The 18,687-nt window shown below is 49.8% G+C and overlaps 1 protein-coding gene across 1 annotated transcript in view; it reads right to left on the minus strand.

Moving 5' to 3' along the window:
• The window catches only part of STXBP2 (syntaxin binding protein 2), a 290,447-nt gene that overhangs the window by 90,922 nt on the left and 180,838 nt on the right, over positions 1 to 18,687 (minus strand). The window contains exon 9 of the mRNA XM_085654395.1: positions 4,273 to 4,403. Coding sequence (XP_085510521.1) covers positions 4,273 to 4,403 — 131 coding nt within the window. The remainder of the gene's footprint in view (positions 1 to 4,272; positions 4,404 to 18,687) is intronic.

Below are 18,687 nucleotides of genomic sequence, written 5' to 3' on the forward strand. Positions count from 1 at the left end.
TATAACATTGGGAATTCCTGAATACATTTAATTAGCTGCATCCTATTTGAGAGGATGTAAATATGTCATGATTGGTACCTAGGAAATTGTAATGAAAAACCCTCTTTTTTATGGTAAAGTCAGATTTTTCCTTACAGTTTTGATAATGCCACTTTTAGAAAATTGAAATTTTCATGACCCTAGCCCTTTGTGCTTGCAGCCTGTCTTGGGTCACATGACTGGGTGCAGCTGACAGCTAGGCTTTGCGAATTACTCCCAGTCAGCCACACAATAATGAGATTAGCTGTGACTCAATGGGCCATCACTGACAGGATTGGGGTGGGGGGATGGAGCGGAGCATAGCCCTACTTGCACCTGAATAGGCTGTGTCCTGTCTCCTCACAATAGGTAGGGAAGAGGGAAGTAGTAAATTGTGCACTTTAAGTAACCTTTCTAGAGCCTTCTCCCACCGTCTAGAAGCAGGGCACCAGGGTATAAAAATAGGACCTTCAGACCCACTCTTTAGTTGAATACTCCTGCCGAAGGACTCTTGGAGGACTGCCTGCTGCTGTGACCAGCTGTGCAATCTGCCAGACTGTTGCTGTACCTGAAAGGACTGCTCTGCTGCCTGCAACCTGCCTTCAACTCTGAGGCCAGCCCTGCATCTTTATCTGCACCCAGGACTGCCAGAAGTGACTCCAAGGGCTAGTTTGCTGTCCTCCTTTTCAGAGCCAGAGGGACATAACAGGCTCCCACCATCTTAACCTCGCACCTAGACCCAGGCTGAGAGAGTACTGAACACCCAAGAGGTCTCCATCTACTTCTGGTCCCTTGACAGTGGTGCTAAAGGTGCCCAGATGGCCATTTTCCAAAACTGAGGACTTAGACAAAATATGGCCTGAAGGTGCTCTGAGAACCGGGAGGAGACCGGGACCAACCTGCTTACCTACCCACCCGAGGTGCTTTCCTGGTCGGATTGACTTAACTGCTTCTCCCACTACGTTCTTCGACGTAGCAGCAAATCCATTTCAATGGTCCTTTGCCAAACGAGTATTCGACCTCGTGGTAGTGTCTTCGGCTACAGCCTTCTGCTTCGTCACACTGGTGGTTTTCAACTTCCATTTCAGCAGCTAAGTCTGGAGGTAAAAATCTTCACTGCGGCTTCGCTCTACAGCCATTCGACAATGACATTCCCTCCTCATTCAATTCTGCAGCCTTGCCCTGCTGAAAGTCTACCTTCTCAGACACTTTTCTTTCACAATGTTTTTATGTTCGCAGGCAAGTGCTAACCGGGTCCAAATCACTTCTTGTACCCGCACCACGCTCCATCGCGGTTGGCCTTAACTTTTGAGTTCGACCTGGTCTAGCGCGACAAGATGTACGCGGTTGGCGCTTTGGTATTTTAGGCGCTACATTTCAAGTAAACTTTACAAATTCATAACTCCGGTTCTACTAACTAGATTTTCGTCATTTTAGTTTCAAATAATTTAATACATTTTACTCTATTTTTCTAAATTGCTTTGGGATTTATCTTGTGTTGTGTTTTCACGTTATTATTGTTTGTGTTTGTATGCTGCATAAATACTTTATATATTGCCTCCAAGTTAAGCCTGACTGCTTTTTGTGCCAAGCTACCCAGTGTTAAGCACAGGTTAATTTAGCGACTTTTTGTGGTTCACCCTGTAAGGGATTGAGACTGTTGCTTGACTAGGGCTCACACCCCAGTCAACCAACAAACAAAATACATTTTAAAAAATCAAAAGGTTTTCACTGATGAAAACAAAAGGTTAAGGTGACGTTATGTGAAAATTTCAGTGACCACATTTTAAACAAAAAAACACACTGAAATTCACCAGTGTTATCTCTTGTAACTATAGGTAACTATAACTTGTGACACCCCTCCCCAAGCCTCTACTGGGCCCCAGGACTCTAAACACCAGAGTAAAATAAACTGCAAAAAAGAGGACGGGAGCAATGCGCCCCCTTCCCCGTGGTGGTATCCACTCAAGGGACCCCAACCCCCGGGAAGATGATACACAGCGACTGGGGAGCTCACCCCCTGCACACTGTGGTTCCTTGTCCCTATTCCCTACCCACACCCTCCTGGGCAGGGAACTCTACTTTGCTCATGCTCAGCAGGAGCAATTTAAAAATGCTCTTGTTCGGGCAGGAGCAAAGGAAAGGTGCAAGCTCCCACCAGCACACAGTATGGGGCTGCGGGGGACGTGGGCGTACCTCATCAGCCACAAAAGTAGCAGTTTGTTGTTGCCCTGGGGCACCTACAACTGGGCTCAGGGAGGCGGTCAGTGTGCCTCCTCGCCACAATAAAAAAAAAAGAAATGACTACAGGAGATGGGATCCTTGGGGAAAGCAAAGGCTCAGAGAGGGAGGGGACTGTCGGCCTCCCTTCCCTTTAAAAAAATATATGGGTGTCTCAGGCAGGCATCAGGACAACCAAAATAAATTAACGAAAAAATAATAATAATAATAAATGAGTGGCAGGAATCGCTCTTATTATTCACACATCCTTTGAAGGATCGCCCCATAATGCCCAGCAAGAGCCTATGTTTTTGGGTTGGTGCTGCTCCTTGAATAGGTAAGGGCACCAACCTTTTTTTATGTTGTTGGGGACAGCAGCAGCCACACGGCAGCATAAAAAAAACAGTAAATCTCCATGGTGATTAAATCCATGATCCCAGGAGAACTTACATATTTTTTAAAGCACCTCACGCTGGAGCTCTGTGCTTTTCCGCTGGAGTGCAAGGCCTGTTCGTGGTTTTTTTCTATGAATGTATTGTCTGGGCCCATAAATGTTAAAAGAAAGATTCGGAGACATGTTTGTTTTATTATTATTTGCTTTCTTTTAAAAAAATAAAAACAAGGTCTCTGACTACTTATTTTAACATTTATTACCCACAAAATGTATTAATAAAAACTATGTAAAAAGAAGTCAGACATTTTCTATTAAAACTTTATTAAACATTTTTATAGTAATCAACATTAATAAACATTGCACTGTCTCAATTATTGAAACATACATTTGATTAAAAATATTGGTGACTTTTGGAGAAAGATGATAAATCTGCTTTATGTATATATATATTGCGAAACTCACCCCTTGATAAAGCCAATAGGCTCACTTTTTATATTTTGGTGTTGTGACACTTTGACAAAGTCAGTAAATCTGCCCGAGTGTGGAGAGTTCTTGAGAGACCAACCAAAAGCTGCCCATGCCAGAAGGCTGTGTGCGATGTAGAGTTCGCTTCTAGCAGGCTAGGCCCGGTGGCCAACGCAACACCGTGCACAGGGGGTTGGCTGCCCCCCTCCCCTTTAAAATAAAAACGGCTCTTGGGAATGGGGTTCCTAGAGCCTGACAAGGCTTGGGGAGGGGGGCCACACAGTCTTCTCCCCTTTAAACAAAAAATATGGCCGAGGGGGATGGGGGTCCCCAGGGCGAGCGGCGCACAACCTCCTTCTCTTTTACAAGTGATACAGTCTGTGAGAAGCGGCAAAGGGCCGAGGAGGGAGGAAGCCCCGCCCCCCTTTAATTCGTACCCAGGGAAGGAGGTTCCAATAAGGCTTGGGGGATAGGGGCAACGTGGCCAGGCCCTGAGGCCAATCGCCTGCCACGCACAGCCGTAGGCCCTGCACAACTTGGCATTCATTGGCTGCCTTTGGGGAGGGGTTGGCCAGACCAAAGGCCGTGCGCAGTGTGGGGTTGGCTGGATGTAAGTGGTGGCTGCAGGCGGTGTCCTGTAGCCAAAACCCCGCAGCGCACGACCGAAGGCCCTGCACAGCATTTGGTCAGCTGCCTTTTGGGGAGGGGGCTCGGCACAATCCCCACCGCATTCGGCCATAGACCATCTGCAACAGGGAGTTGGCTGCATGTGAGGGTTGGCTGCAGGGCACACCCCTGTGGGGTTTGGAATTACGGAGGTAATAAAATATTACTTTATGTAAAAAAAACTAAAAAAAACTTGAAATTCATTGAAAAAAACTAAGGTTAAAGTAAAAGTATAGTTAGGTAAAATGTTCAGTAACAACGCAATGTTTTAAACTCTAAAAAGCACAGAAATTAACAAGTTATAGTTATCTCAAGGAACTATAACTTGTGCCCTAAGTTAACTATAACTTGCACCCTGGTCATGCACTGCTAATTACCCCACATATTACATCACTCGTGGCATCTTCAATGACATCAGTGATAATATCACTCCAACATTTGCAATCTCCCAGGACGACACCCCCACCCCCCCCCCCCCCACCCCCACCCCCCGCAAGAGCATTTCTTACTGGTAAATGTCCTGCTGGATATCCAAGAGGTCATAGGCCATGGCTTGAAGAGTCAGTTCGTGGAGAAGCGGAGTCACTGGATCAAAGCCACGATCGATTATCAGGAGCTGAGACCGTGCTTTGTCTGGGCCCTGATTGCAGAAAACAAGGAAGACTGAGCAAAGCATAGCAAAAAGGTTAAGAGACAGAAATAAACATTTATGAACACTAGCAACAACAAAGCAGTTAATTGGATTAAAGAAAATGCGACCCAATGGGAACCTTGTGGTGCAGTGAGATGAATGCAATGGAAAGTGTATACAAGTAACTTTAAATATGTGAACTGCCAGAGTGCCTAGATATACACAGATCTACCATGAACGTCGGTGATGCGTTATGGTTTGTTCTCAAGCTCAGGGACCTATGTACAGTCCAAAGAAATCAAAGAGCTAACTTGAGAAAAGAAAGGAGGCAAGAAGGTGCCTGTACCCCCTTTTCCTCTGAGTGATCAGAGTTGCTTGAATCGGACAACATAAGCCTCAGGGACAGTTAGACACAGAATGAAAGGATAATGTTATTTACCCAGTAGGCACCTGTTCTTGGCATGTAGAGCTGTAGATTCACATGCTTTGCATACTCCTGCCATCTAGTGTTGGGTCTGGATGTTTGCAAGTTGTTTTTCTTTGAAGAAGCCTTTCCAGTCGCAAGATAGGTGACTCCTCCTTTTGGTGATAGTGCGCATGGGCATTGACTCCACTGTTAGATTGTTTTTCCCCGCAGAGGTTGAGAATGGAGTTAGTAAGAGTTGAAGATAGATACATGTGTATGTATAGATATAGATATAGATATATATATATATATATATAAATATTTACATACATACATACACACACATACACATATATATTGAATATGCTACTTACCAGTATGCATCTGTTCTTGGCATGTAGGGCTGCTGACATTCATATCTGTGCATAGATCGCCACCTAGTGTTGGGTCCGGATGATTGCACATTGTTGTCCTGGAAGAGTCTTCGAAGTATCACGAGATAGGTGGCTCCTCCCCTGGACTACAGTGCGCATGGACATCCTCTCCATCCTTAGATTGTTTTTCGCCATTGTGGCAGTGATGGAGTATATACAGTAAGTGATGACCATGCTATACAGTAATTCTGAGTGCTGCAGCCGCTACAGGCGCCAGGGAGGAGGGTGGGCGATATGAATGTCAGCAGCCCTACATGCCAAGAACAGATGCATACTGGTAAGTAGCATATTCAGTTCGAGGCATGTGGGCTGCTGAATTCATATCTGTGCATAGATTATATAGCAGTCCCTCCATTAGCGGCGGCTGCCCGTGCCAGCTGCAGCAGTCTGAAAAAGAGTTTTGAGAACAGCCTGTCCTACAGCTGCCTGCTGTTTTGAGTGTACATCTACACAGTAGTGTTTGGTAAATGTATGTATAGTGGACCATGTGGCTGCTCTACATATTTCCTGTAAAGGAATGTTTCCTAGGAAAGCCATGGACGCCCCTAACTTTCGTGTTGAGTGGGCTCGTGGGGGAATCGTTAATGTGCGTTTAGCTTTTTGATAGCAAATTTGAATACATTTAACGATCCATCTGGCTATCCCTGCTTTGGAAATGGCGTTGCCCTTGTGTTGTGGAGAAAAGGCAACGAAAAGTTGTTTTGTTTTCCTAAAATCCTTAGTTCTGTCTATATAGTACATGAGGGCCCTCTTTACATCTAGTGTATGGAGCATTCTCTCTGCGACATTTTGTGGACTTGGAAAGAAAACAGGCAGTTCAATAGTTTGATTCATGTGGAACTGCGATATCACTTTAGGCATGAATTTGGGGTTGGTACGTAGTACAACTCTGTTTGCGTGAACCTGTATGAATGGCTCTTGAATGGTTAGTGCCTGGAGTTCACTAACTCTTCTTAACGTACTGATTGCCACTAAGAAAGCTACTTTCCAGGTGAGGAATTGAATCTCACATGAATGGAGAGGTTCAAAGGGTGGACCCATTAATCTGGTGAGGACCACATTGAGGTTCCACACCGGTGCCGGTGGGTGTCTTGGGGGAATTACTCGTTTGAGTCCCTCCAAGAAGGCTTTGATGGCAGGCACTCTGAATAAAGAGAGGTGCTGCCTGTTTTGAAGATAGGCTGCTATCGCGGTTAAATGGATACGTATGGAGTTGTATGCCAGATTGCATCGGTATAAGTGTAAGAGGTAACAGATGATGTTTTGAATGGATGCGTCCAGCGGGTTAATGTCATTGTTGTTGCAGTAAATGACAAACCTCTTCCATGTAGCCGCATAGCAAGCTCTGGTAGTGGGTCTTCTGGCCTCCTTGATGATGTCCATACATTCAGGTGGCAGGTTTAGGTAGCCAAACTCTAAGACTTCAGGAGCCAGATTGCCAGGTTCAGCTGTTGCGGATCTGGGTGCAGAATTTCGCCATGGTTCTGCGTTATAAGTGTGGGTTTGATCCGCAGCCTTTGATGCGGCACCACGGAAAGTTTGAGAAAGGTGGTGTACCATGGTTGGCGTGCCCATGTGGGAGCAACTAGGATGAGTGTCAGTGAGTGTTGTCGCAGTTTGCGTACCACTAGCGGTATTAATGGCGCTGGGGGAAAAGCGTACGCAAATCTGCCGGACCAGTTCATCCATATCGCATTGCCCTGTGACTGCGGATGTGGGAACCTGGCTTTGGCATTTTGCGTTTTCGTTTGTGGCGAATAGGTCTATCTCTGGATGACCCCACTGTTGGAAGTACGGTTGGAGTACTGACGGATGTAGCTCCCACTCGTGCATCTGGTGGCTGTGTCTGCTGAGCAGATCCTCCATCTGGTTGTCCTTGCCCGGGAGGTGTTCCGCCATGAGGAATATGTTCCTCTGAATGGCCCACTTCCACATGCTCTGAGCCAGATGAGACAACTGTGGAGAGTGCGTTCCTCCCTGCTTCTGTATGTAGTACATGGCAGTCATGTTGTCCGTCCGGATCAACACGACTTTGTTGCACAAGTGTACTTTGAATGCCTTCATGGCTAGGAAGATTGCCATCAGTTCCAGAACGTTGATGTGCATCTTCTTTTGCTGTGTCGTCCATAGTCCCTGCACTGTATAATTGAGTACATGAGCTCCCCATCCCTGGAGAGAGGCGTCCGCTGTCAGTATGATTTGTGGAACAGGCTCTTGGAACAGTCGGCCCTTGCAAAGGTTTTGTGGATTCCACCAATGCAGAGAGTTGTATGCCCGACCGCTCACCAACACTAGGTCTTTTAATTGTCCGTGAGCCTGATTCCATTGACGTGCCAAGCACTCCTGAAGCGGGCGCATATGTAGTCTCGCCTTCGGGAGTATGAAAATGCAGGAGGCCATCATGCCTATCAACTGCATGAACACTCTCGCAGGAAGGGAGTGTTGAGGTTTGAACTTTGTGATCAGCAGTTGCATGCTGTTGATCCTCACTAAATTTGGCTGAGCTGTGGCTGCCAGAGTGTTTATGGTCGCGCCCAGGTACTGTCGTACGTGTGCGGGTTGGAGATGTGATTTTGGGTAATTTAGTGAGAATCCCAGACTGTGAAGAAGGTGAATGGTGAGGGACATGTAGCTGGCACATTGCTGGGCTGACTTTGCCTGAACAAGCCAATCGTCCAGGTAAGGGAAGACGTGAATGTGTTGTCTCCGTAGATGTGCAGCCACTGTTGCTAGGCACTTGGTAAAGACCCTGGGTGCCGTTGTTACCCCGAAGGGGAGAACTTTGAACTGATAGTGATGCCCCTGAATAGTGAACCTGAGATATTTTCTGTGTGATGGGTGTATGGGTATGTGGAAATGCGCATCTTTCAAGTCCAGTGTGGCTAGGAAGTCTCCCTGACTGAGAAGCGGTAGAACCTGCTGTAGGGTGAGCATATGGAAATGCTCTGAGAGAATGTAGTGGTTGAGGGGTCTCAGGTCTAGTATAGGTCTGAGCGAACTGTCCTTTTTTGGGATTAAGAAGTACAGAGAGTACACCCCTGTCCCCTGTTGGTTGACGGGCACAACTTCTATTGCACCTTTTTGCAGCATACTTAGTACTTCCTGCTGCAATAATGCCAAGTGCTCTACTGACATAGGACGGTGCTTTGGCGGTATGTTGGGTGGAGTGGACGTTAATTTGAGACAGTAACCGTACTGGATAATGTCCCTGACCCACCTGTCTGTGGTGATGGTTTTCCAGACTGACAGAACTGTTGGAGTCTCCCCCCGACAGGTGTTATGTGGTCGGGGGGCAGGGAGAAGGCATCACTGTTTGTTTTTGGGGGGAGGACCTGGTGTTGCCGTACCCACGTCCTCTGCCTTTGGTGCTGGATCCACGACATCCACCTCTGGTGGTTTTATCATAGTTACTTTGTGTGCCCTCTTTATTGTACTGCTGCTGGGACCCCTGGCCTCTAGCTGCTCCTCTATTCCCGGGGCGACGAAAGGAGCCACTACGAAACTGCTGCGACTGCAGAGCCCCCATTGATTTTGCAGTTTCAGTGTCTTTCTTAATTTTTTCGAGGGTAGTGTCAACTTCAGGGCCAAATAAATATTCTGGGTTGACCGGTTGATTTAAGATATTGTTCTGAATCTCAGGCTTGAAGCCTGAGATTCTCAACCATGCGTGCCTCCTCAACATGACGCTTGTGTTGATCGCCCTTGCTGCAGTGTCGGCTGCATCCAGTGCGCATTTGATGGACGCATTGGTAAGGAGTTGTCCCTCTCTGATAAGGAGCTCCGCTGCCTCTTTGTATTCATCTGGCAAGTGTTGTAGCAGTGATTCTAGTGTGTCGTAGTGGGACCTATCATAACGGGCAAGGAGTGCCTGTGTGTTGGCAATGCACCAGATGTTTGCCGCTTGCGCTGCTATCCGTTTGCCTGATGTCTCCAGCACTTTGGACTCCTTGTCGGGGGGAGGAGCATCACCCGTTGTTTGTGAGTGGGCTCTTTTGCGAGCATTAGCAACAACCATGGAGTCTAAAGGTAACTGACCCCTAATGTACATAGGGTCTCCGGGTGCAGGCTTGTATTTCTTTTCGATTCTGGGGTTCAGCACCCGTGCCCTGGTTGTTTCTTTAAAAATGTCTTTTGCAGGTTTTAGAACTCCCTTCAACATTGGCAGAGTTTTCTCAGAGGAGGCGAAAGTGTCCACTAAGAAGTCTTCTTCTACAGTGTCAGAATGGAGTTCCACTCCATGATTGGCAGCAGCCCGTTCTATGAGGGCATTAAAGGCAGCAGTGTCCTCTGTGGGAGATGTCTTTATATTGTAAAGCTGCGTGTCAGGAGTATCTGGAGCGTTACCCTGGTCGGTGGGGTCATCCCATGCCTGATCTGGGTCTTGCAAGTGATCATCAGGATCGATATCCCCAGGGTAGGTGGTATCATCCCCTACATAGTCCTCTCCTGCCTCTGCCTCTGAATGCGTAGGAGAAGAGGACGGTGGATCCTGATGGAAGGGTTGAAAGTGTTCATGAAGCACTGGTTCTGATCCTGCCGGCAATTTGTGTTTCAGAGGAATTTTGTATGAGTCCAAGCCCCTCTCTGGCGTGATTTTCCGCTTGCGGAGCATCAACCAACCAGTGTCGGCGTCGATAAAGTGTGCCTGTGAAGGCTCGATATCGGTTTGTCCAGTGGATAGGGGCTGTGTTTGGCGGACACGTGTCCGAATCTCGAACATTTTCGGCGCCGTGGGTGGCGGCAATCCAAATGTGATGTGCGCCGGCGCCGAGTGTGATTTTGCGGCCTTGTGCGTTTCGGGACCCGACGTAGAGTGGAGGGTTGCCCGGTCCCTGATGCGTTGCAACGATGCTGAGACCTGTTGCACGGTGAACGCAGATGGCGCCTTGGAACCGATCGGCACCTTGGAGGTAGGCGTCGAAGCGGCATCCGACTTATTTCCAGTCTTTGGGTCGTCGATCCGAAGGGAGGTATCGACGCTCGGAGTCGATGACTTGGCAGGCACCGTCGTCTTCGACGTCGACGCAGACGGGTCGGCCACCTTGACCTTGGTGGGTTGGGCCATAATCTTCGGTGCCATAGGCCGAGGCGCCGTGTGGGGACAGAGGGCCTTCTTCTTCGGCTCGGCGCCCGGACTCGTTGCGGTGAGCTCGGCACCGAAATCTCTTTTGGCGCGGTCGGAGCTGATGACCTTTGCCGGCGTCGAAGGAGTGGAGGGCTTCGAGGCCTTCGAGCGGATCGCAACCTGTTTCCCTTTCGGTTTCGATGGAACCGGTGCGATGGACAGTTTTGGTTTCACTGAAGGGAATCCAGTCGTCTTCGATAATAATGGCTCCTGTGAAATGTTCGAGGCCGGGCCTTGAGGCGGGCCGAAGAACCGTGTGATCGATCTTGGGTAAGGCCCGCAGGTGATCCCTCGACCTGAGCCTTATGACGACTTAGTTTCTCGGCCTCCGTATCGACGGGTTGGCCTAGCTCTTCGCTGGAGCTATCTTCCTCGGCCCCAAGGGCCTCATCGTAGTCTCCTACCTCTTCGACGACGTCTTCGCCCTCAAAGATCACCTCGTCGTCGTCTTCCGATCGGGAGTCGTGTTCGGAAGCGTGGCTGGAGTCTACGTCTTCTACGCTCTCGGCGTCTTCGTCCTCGGTGCTAAAGATGTTGGCCGGGGCAGGCGTTGATTGCTGCGCCTCCAATCTCGCTGCCCGTCGATTCCGGAGAGTCTTCTTCGAGGGGAACCGGGTGCAGGCCATACATTTCGACTCATCGTGATCTGGTGAGAGACATTTGTTGCATACCGGATGGACGTCGATGTGTGGTTATTTCGTGTGGCATAAAGGACATCCCTTGAAGGGAGTCCTCGATTCCATCGACGATCGAAGTTCGATGTTCGGACCAAAGCGGATCTGAAAAGCTTGAAGAAGGTGCTAAAACACTAAAGAAACTGGTCGATACCGAACGGGAACAGTACCGACGAGAACTAAAGGCCTTTTGGCCTTAAACTAAAGTTTCCTAACTTGAGCTAAGATAAGCACATCCGAACCCAATGGCGGAAAAAAACAATCTAAGGATGGAGAGGATGCCCATGAGCACTGTAGTCCAGGGGAGGAGCCACCTATCTCGTGATACTTCGAAGACTCTTCCAGGACAACAATGTGCAATCATCCGGACCCAACACTAGGCAGCGATCTATGCACAGATATGAATTCAGCAGCCCACATACCTCGAACATATATATATATATATATATATATCTGCAACAGGTATAGGTACCCTGGGAGGCGGGTGGGCTCATGTGAATCTACAGCTCTACATGCCAAAAACAGATGCTTACTGGGTAAGTAACATTATCCGTTCAAAGCATGTGAGCTGTAGATCACATGCTTTACATAGACGATGCAGCAGTATTCTCCCAAAGCAGTGGCTTACCTGTAGCTGTTGCAGTTGTTTGAAAGAGTGTTCTGAGTACTGCTAGGCCTACATTAGCTTTTTGTTTTGCTAACACATCTAAACAATACTGCTTGATGAATGTGAGTGGTGTAGAACATGTTGCAGCCTTACAAAAGTCAGCTAAGGGAATGTTTCAAAAGAAAGCCGTTGTAGCCCCTATTGTATGAGTGGCATAAGCTCTAGGGGGTATTGTTAAAGTTCTTTTTGATTTTGCATAACAAGTTTGAATATATTCAACAATCCACCTGGCAATACCTGATTTGGAAATAGGACTGCCATTGGGAGGTGGAGCAAAAGCAACAAAAAGTTGTTTGGTCTTACGGAATTACTTTGTTCTTTCTATGTAGTATAAAAGGGCTCTTCTGACATCTAAAGTGTAAAGAGGAAGACAGTTTTCAAAGTTTTTAACTGCAAAGGACAGTTATGAAGAAGCTCAAAGGGAGCGCACATCAAGTATGTGAGAACCAGTTTCAAGTCCCATTGAAGCATCACAAAAGGAATAGGAGGGAAAAGGTGAGTAATGCCTTTGAGAAATCTATTGACAACTGGGGACTTGAAAAGAGATGGCTGATCAGGCTGAAAGAGCGGAAAGGTAGCCCTTGATAGTGCCCAGAGCTGAGCCCTGCTGGACCAAAGAGAGAAGGAACAAAAGGACCTCAGAAAGATGGGCAAAAAAGGGATCCACAGCTTTCACCGTGCACCATCTGCAATTTCTTCCACCGGCAGGCATATACAGTTTTAGTCGAGGGACGCCTGGCTGCCAGAATCACATTACAGACTTCAGGAGGCAAGTCAAATGGAATCAACTGTCACTGTTCAATCTCCACGCAAGGAGGTGGAGGCTGGACAGGTTCGGGTGGAGGACTGTCCCCTGTAGCTGCGACAGGAGATCCTCCCGAAGAGGCAGTCGTATCGGGGGATCCACGCTCATACTGAGTAGCTCGGGATACCAAACTCTTCGAGCCCAGTCCGGTGCCACAAGAATGACTTGGGCCCGGTCGCGTCTGATTTTCTTCAGCTCTCTGGGTAGAAGTGGTATAGGCGGAAAGGCGTACAACAGACCGCAACTCCACTCGCGTCGAAAAGTGTCTCCGAGCAAGTGCCGCCTTGGAAACTCCAACGCGCAGAACTGCTGACATTGACCGTTCTCTTCGGTGGCGAATAGATCTAACCAAGATTCTCCCCACTGCTGAAAGAGACCTTGTGCCACCTCCTAGTGAAGACGCCATTCGTGATCCAACATGCACCTGCGGCTGAGTTAGTCCGCCATGGGGTTCAAAGAACCTGCCAAGTGTTGAAACGCCATGGAAATGCCTTGACGTTCCAGCCATGTCCAGAGACGCAGTGCTTCCTGACATAGGGTCCAAGACCCCACCCCGCCTTGCTTGTTGCAGTACTACATGGCAGTGGTGTTGTCTGTGAACACCTGCACTACTCTCCCCTTGACAGAGGGAAGGAATGCTTTCAGTGCAAGTAGGATCACCCTGAACTCCAAAAGGTTGATATGGAGCTTGGACTCCGCCGGAGAACAGAGGCCTCTGATCTCCGCCTCTCCCATGTGGCCGCCCCATCCCAGGAGGGACGCATCCGTCACCACTGTGGTCTCTGGGTGGGGAAGGGAGAGGGATCTGCCGCCGACCCAATGCTGGTCCGTGAGCCACCACTGCAAGTCCTGTGCAGTGCCCTCCGAGATCTGGACGTAGTCAGACAGGTGTCCCCGATGCTGCGTCCACTGGAACTTCAGGTCCCACTGCGGAGCCCGCATATGCCATCTGGCATGATAGTTCAGCAGGATGCAGGAAGCCATGAGGCCCAGCAGCCTCAGGCTCTTCCTGACCGAAACCCAGGACCAGGGCCGAAAGAGCGCAATCCTAGCCCGAATGTCCTGGACTCGCTGTTCAGGAGGATAAACCCGAAACTGTGCCGTATCCAGAACCGCTCCGATGAAGAGGAGCTTCTAAAAGGGAATCAGGTGTGACTTTGACACGTTGATGGAAAACCCCAGCAAATGCAGGAGGTCGGCCGTAGTCTGGAGGTGGGAGACGACTGCCTGGGGCGAGACCGCCTTCAACAGCCAGTCGTCGAGATAGGGGAAGACCGACACCACTGATCTGCGCAGATGAGCTGCGACCACCGCCATCACTTTCGAGAACATCCGAGGGGCGCTGGTAAGGCCGAAAGGGAGCACGGTTAACTGAAAGTGCTCGTGGCCTACCGTGAACTGTAGGTAACGCCGGTGGGCCGGCAGGATGGGGATATTAAAATAAGCATCCTGCAAGTCCAACGCTACCAGCCAGTCTTGCGGGTCTAGGGCAGATAAGACCTGAGCAAGCGTGAGCATCTTGAACTTCTCCTTCCGGAGGAAGCGATTGACGTTCCGGAGGTCTAAGATAGGACGCAGGCCCTTGTCCTTCTTTGGAACCAAGAAGTAGTGGGAATAACAACCACGGCCTACTTCTGGCGTTGGACGTGCTCAATGGCCCCCTTGGCCAAGAGGGTCACAACTTCAGTGAAGTGCCAAGTGATCCCCCGACATGCAGTGGCACTGAGGTGGCATGGCTGGAGGGGTAGACTCGAAGGGGAGGGAGTAGCCCCTTCGGACTATCTGGAGAATCTACCTGTCCGAAGTGATGGTGCGCCAGTGGGGGAGGTGATGGCGAATCCTGCCGCCCACGGGCGTCCGGTGGGCCTGAAACACCGGACTGGGAAGGTTTTGAGGCGGTGGTGGCAGGGGCGGTGGTGGATTGACCCGCCCACTGGCCCCAGGACCCACCACAGCAGGCCCCACAACCGCGGCTGCGCTGAGGTTGCGTTGGCCGGCCGTTCTGAAAGAAACGCGCTTAGGCGCCTCGACCCTGACCTGGAAAGGAGCGAAAAGCAGACTCAGAGGGAGCGCACGTGGTAGCGAGACCCAAGGAATGGGCCGTAGCCGAGAGTCCATAAAGCGTTCCAGGGTGCTATTCGCCTCGACACCAAAGAGGTGTGTGCCATCAAAGGGCATGTCCAACAGAGTGTTCTGGACATCCCAAGAAAAGCCAGTAGTTCATAGCCAAGCGTAACGGCGGAGCGCCACCATTGTGGAAAGAGCCCTGCCGAGGGAGTCGGTCGTGTCAAGTTGACAACGGATAGTGAATTTGGCAGCCTCTCACCCCTCGATAATAGCCTGGGAGAGCACCGGCCGAGCTTCCACTGGGCACTGAGGCAGCACCTGTGCTACAGTGTCCCACACAGAATGTGAGTAGTGGCCCAACAGGCACGCAGTATTCAACGCTCGCAATCCGGAACTGGCAGAAGTGAAAATCTTTTTCCCAAATTGCTCCAGTTTCTTAGATTCCATGTCCGGAGGAGCAGAAGGGAATGCGCTTGGAGAGGCAGAGGCCTGGACAACCAGACTCTGAGGCGTCGGGTGTTGAGTGAGAAAGCTGGGGTCGTGAGGCGCCAGTGGCGTGCTACACCCTTATCCACAGGAACCTGTGTTAGGTATGTTCCAGGTGCTTACCAAGATGTCAGTAAGGGTGTCGTTGAAGGGCAGCAGCGGCTCCGCAGAGGAGGAGGCTGGCTGCAGCACTTCAGTCAGGAGATTGGTCTTGATAGGCACAGAAGGGAGCTCGAGGTTAAGAGCCTCAGCCGCCCTTCACAACACCACAGAAAAAGTCCCAACCTACTCCATAGCCACAGAAGAAGGGGACAGGGTACCAGGGTGTGGAGAGAAATCCAGATCGCCTGAACCTTCCATATCACCCTCCCAGTTCGATTCATCCTCGCATTGAGTTGCAAGAGGGTCCTCAGACCCCTCCCAGTACTTGCCTTCGTCCGCCGGCTGTGGAAGAGGCCGGTAAGGACGAGGTACCTGGGTAAATGGGAAAAACTCCCCACTTGGAATTGAAATTGGGGGGGGGGGGGTAGTAGACCAATCCAGGATCGACGCAGTCCGGTGTCGTGTCCGGCGCCGTCCCCGGCACTGCAGGGGATCGAGCCGGTGCCAAAGGCGACGGCACGGGGGCAGAACCACCCAACGGGCCCACGGGGCCCGAAGGCGCTCCAGAGGGACCCGATGGGGCGAACAAACGGCCAATGGCAGACAGGAAGACCTGTATTTCGTCCGGAGTTACGAGGGCCCTGGAAGGGCGGGTAGGCCGCAGACAATGGAGGCTCCATCGGATCCACGGGGGAGTGACTGCCTGCCCCCTCCACCGCGCCCTCGGAGGGGTAGACTAAGAGCGACGTCGCTTCTTCGACTTCTTATGGCGCCGTGACTTACCTGTCCCCGAATCAGACGAGCGATGGTGTCGGCTTCGCGACCGGTCCTTCGACCTCCCACGGGAGCAGGACCTCGAGAGGCGCGGAACCGATTGTCAGACCTCCAACAACTTTTGGGAACGCTCCCGCAAAGCTTTCGGTGCCATGGCCTGACAATCGGGGCATTCCTCGGAGTCATGGGCGTGCCCCAAGCAGAAGAGACACACGTCGTGCTGGTCTGCCACCGACATGTTCCGAAGGCAGGCCCTACAGGACTTAAACCCAGGCATCCCTACGGCACCAGGAGTCGAGTACTCGACAAAACAAGAGAAACAAGTTCTCAGAAACCAAGTAAAATTATTAACTAGAGGTACCGCTCTCTCTCAGGTCTGCGCTTGCTGGCACGGTGTAGTGAATGAGCCACTTTTGTGGTCTGACACCCTATGATGACCCTCAACCACCACCATGTTAACTCATTTTAAGTGTGTTATGTTACCCTAGCCTTAATGTAGGATGGGTTTGCATATGCCTGCTTCTCTTCTGTCCTGTAATCTTGCTGTCTTTTAGTCTTGCCAAGAATAGGAGGTGTGGGATGTCAAGGTGCAGTGTTGTGGGTGATGGTGCACACATGTGCTCAATGTTGTATACTGAGGGATAAAGTCTATAATGTTATTTGGGTTAGGTGAATTATGACTTTGCCCTATTGGCTTTGACTTGGTCTAATGTACTTTACCTTGCTTTATGGCAGTGCTGACTATTGCCTTTGACATGGTTTCATGTCTTCCTTGCTTTTCTGATTCCATCTTGCTTTGGGCCGCTGTGTGCATGGCTTAACTAACTTCATTTTCATGACTGAAGCTATTTTCTGCGCCTGCACGAAGACAGAGTTTGGGAGGGCATGTTTTGCTCTTCTCCTGTTTTTCACACTTTACTGACTAGAGAGAACTGGTTCTTATCAGAGGAATGTACATGGTCTGTCTCGGAGCCAAAGCAAAGGCCTGATCAACCGATGCAGTGGCCTTGGAGCAGGCTGGTACGGGCTCTCATGAGAACGAGTGGGCGAGGCTTGCTAGAAGCTTCGTTGTGTTTGAATTTGTATTAAAAAGGGGAGCCTACACTGGCCTGGTGGAAGTTCACGCCGTGGAGCAGACGTGCTGTCACGGAAGAGTGGAGGCTGGTGTCACCTCTGAGCTTTCGCCTGGTTCAAGCAATGGACTCCCCTTGAGCAAAGTGGGGTGAAATGATGAAGCAGTAGGTGAGGTGTCTCTGCTACTAACCGTCTCTTGATTCTTTACTGATTCTCTCCTTTCCTTCTTATTTTCTGATTCTTATATCCATATATATATTTCTACATATATGTTTGCCTTGATTGTGTTTCAATCATACTATTGATATGTTAGAGTATGCTATGATAGGTGCATTTGGCTTACCGTGTGGTGCTATTTACTAATAAATACATCCCAGATATACCAATTTGTCTTTTCCTTGTAGCAGGAGGTGTGGACTCTTCTTGGCCAAGTATTCTGTTGTAGAAGGATGGGTGAATTCCCTTCTAGCAGGTAATTGTGTCATAGGAAGTTGTTATACTCCTGGCAAGTGATGTGCAAAGTATGTTTCACTCTAGAGAAGTGCTGTGTATATATTGTTTTCTTGCCTTGCCTTTGGGGGAGTGTTGAAAGTTTGCCCACCTTAGGAAGTGCTGTTTATATGTTATATTCCATAAGTTTGGAACTGATATTCTCTCCCTGGGAAAGTGACGGTACATACCTTGGTCCAGGGGAGATCTGAGCATTACACGCGGAAAAAGAAAGATCTGGCGTCAGCGCCCGTGGGCGCGTCTAAGTAGCTCCAACGACGTCATCTCGGCGGCTACGACGCCAGCGAGGTACGCGGAGCCGCATGATGACGCCTACCGACGCGCAGGGGTACTGCTGACGAAAAACTTTCCGGATCCAGTCTGACGCCTGGGGATATTCTAAGGTAAAGAATCTATCACTAACGTGTCTCTTCTCTGGAGGTAAAGGAGGAGGAGGAGGAGGAGGGGAAGAAGGGTTAGTGCCCACAAGTTTCTTCTTTAAAGGAGTGTGATAGGCTTCCTCCGAGTCAGATTTACTTTTGAGTGGCAATTTGTGTCCAGTTTTTGGATTGATGTATAGTTCCTTTTGTTTCGGGTCCGGTTTTGGAGGCGTAACACCGAAATGGGTCTTCTTTGATGGTATCAGAGCATCTTTATGTTTCGGCGCAAAGTTTTCGGTGCCGGTGTCTTGGGGTAGAGGATTTTGGTTTTGAAGACGTCGAAGGAGGTGGATCGAAGACTGGTTTTGGCTTCAAACACAAAGAATTCGGCTCGGTGCATGAGTGTGGACGACTCGTTTCTGAGCCGGAAGGTTTTGACGTATATGTTCCAGTGCCGAGCCTGTAGGCGGGGCGTTGGAAACATGTTCTCGGTGCCAACCATGGCCCGAAGGCAGAGGTGGAAGCGGAGCCTTTTCCTTCAGTTGAGTCGGACTTTGGGGCAAGGGAGGATCGGTACTCATGATACGATGACCTTGCGGAATATCTTCGTCCACATCGGAGCCGGACTCAGAGACAGAGTCAACTTGTTCTTCCTTGGACCCTATGGCATAGCCGGTTTCTTGTTCGGAATCTTCTCCAAAGAAGTCCGGAATGCAGCCGGTGTTCTGACTCTGCATGTCGCGACATCGAGCCAGACGGCTGCGGAGCGCTTTGTTTGAGCGGAAAGATTTACACACGACGCAGCCTTGT

This window comes from Triturus cristatus, chromosome 4_1 (genome assembly GCF_964204655.1).
Source record: "Triturus cristatus chromosome 4_1, aTriCri1.1, whole genome shotgun sequence".
Taxonomy (NCBI): domain Eukaryota; kingdom Metazoa; phylum Chordata; class Amphibia; order Caudata; family Salamandridae; genus Triturus; species Triturus cristatus.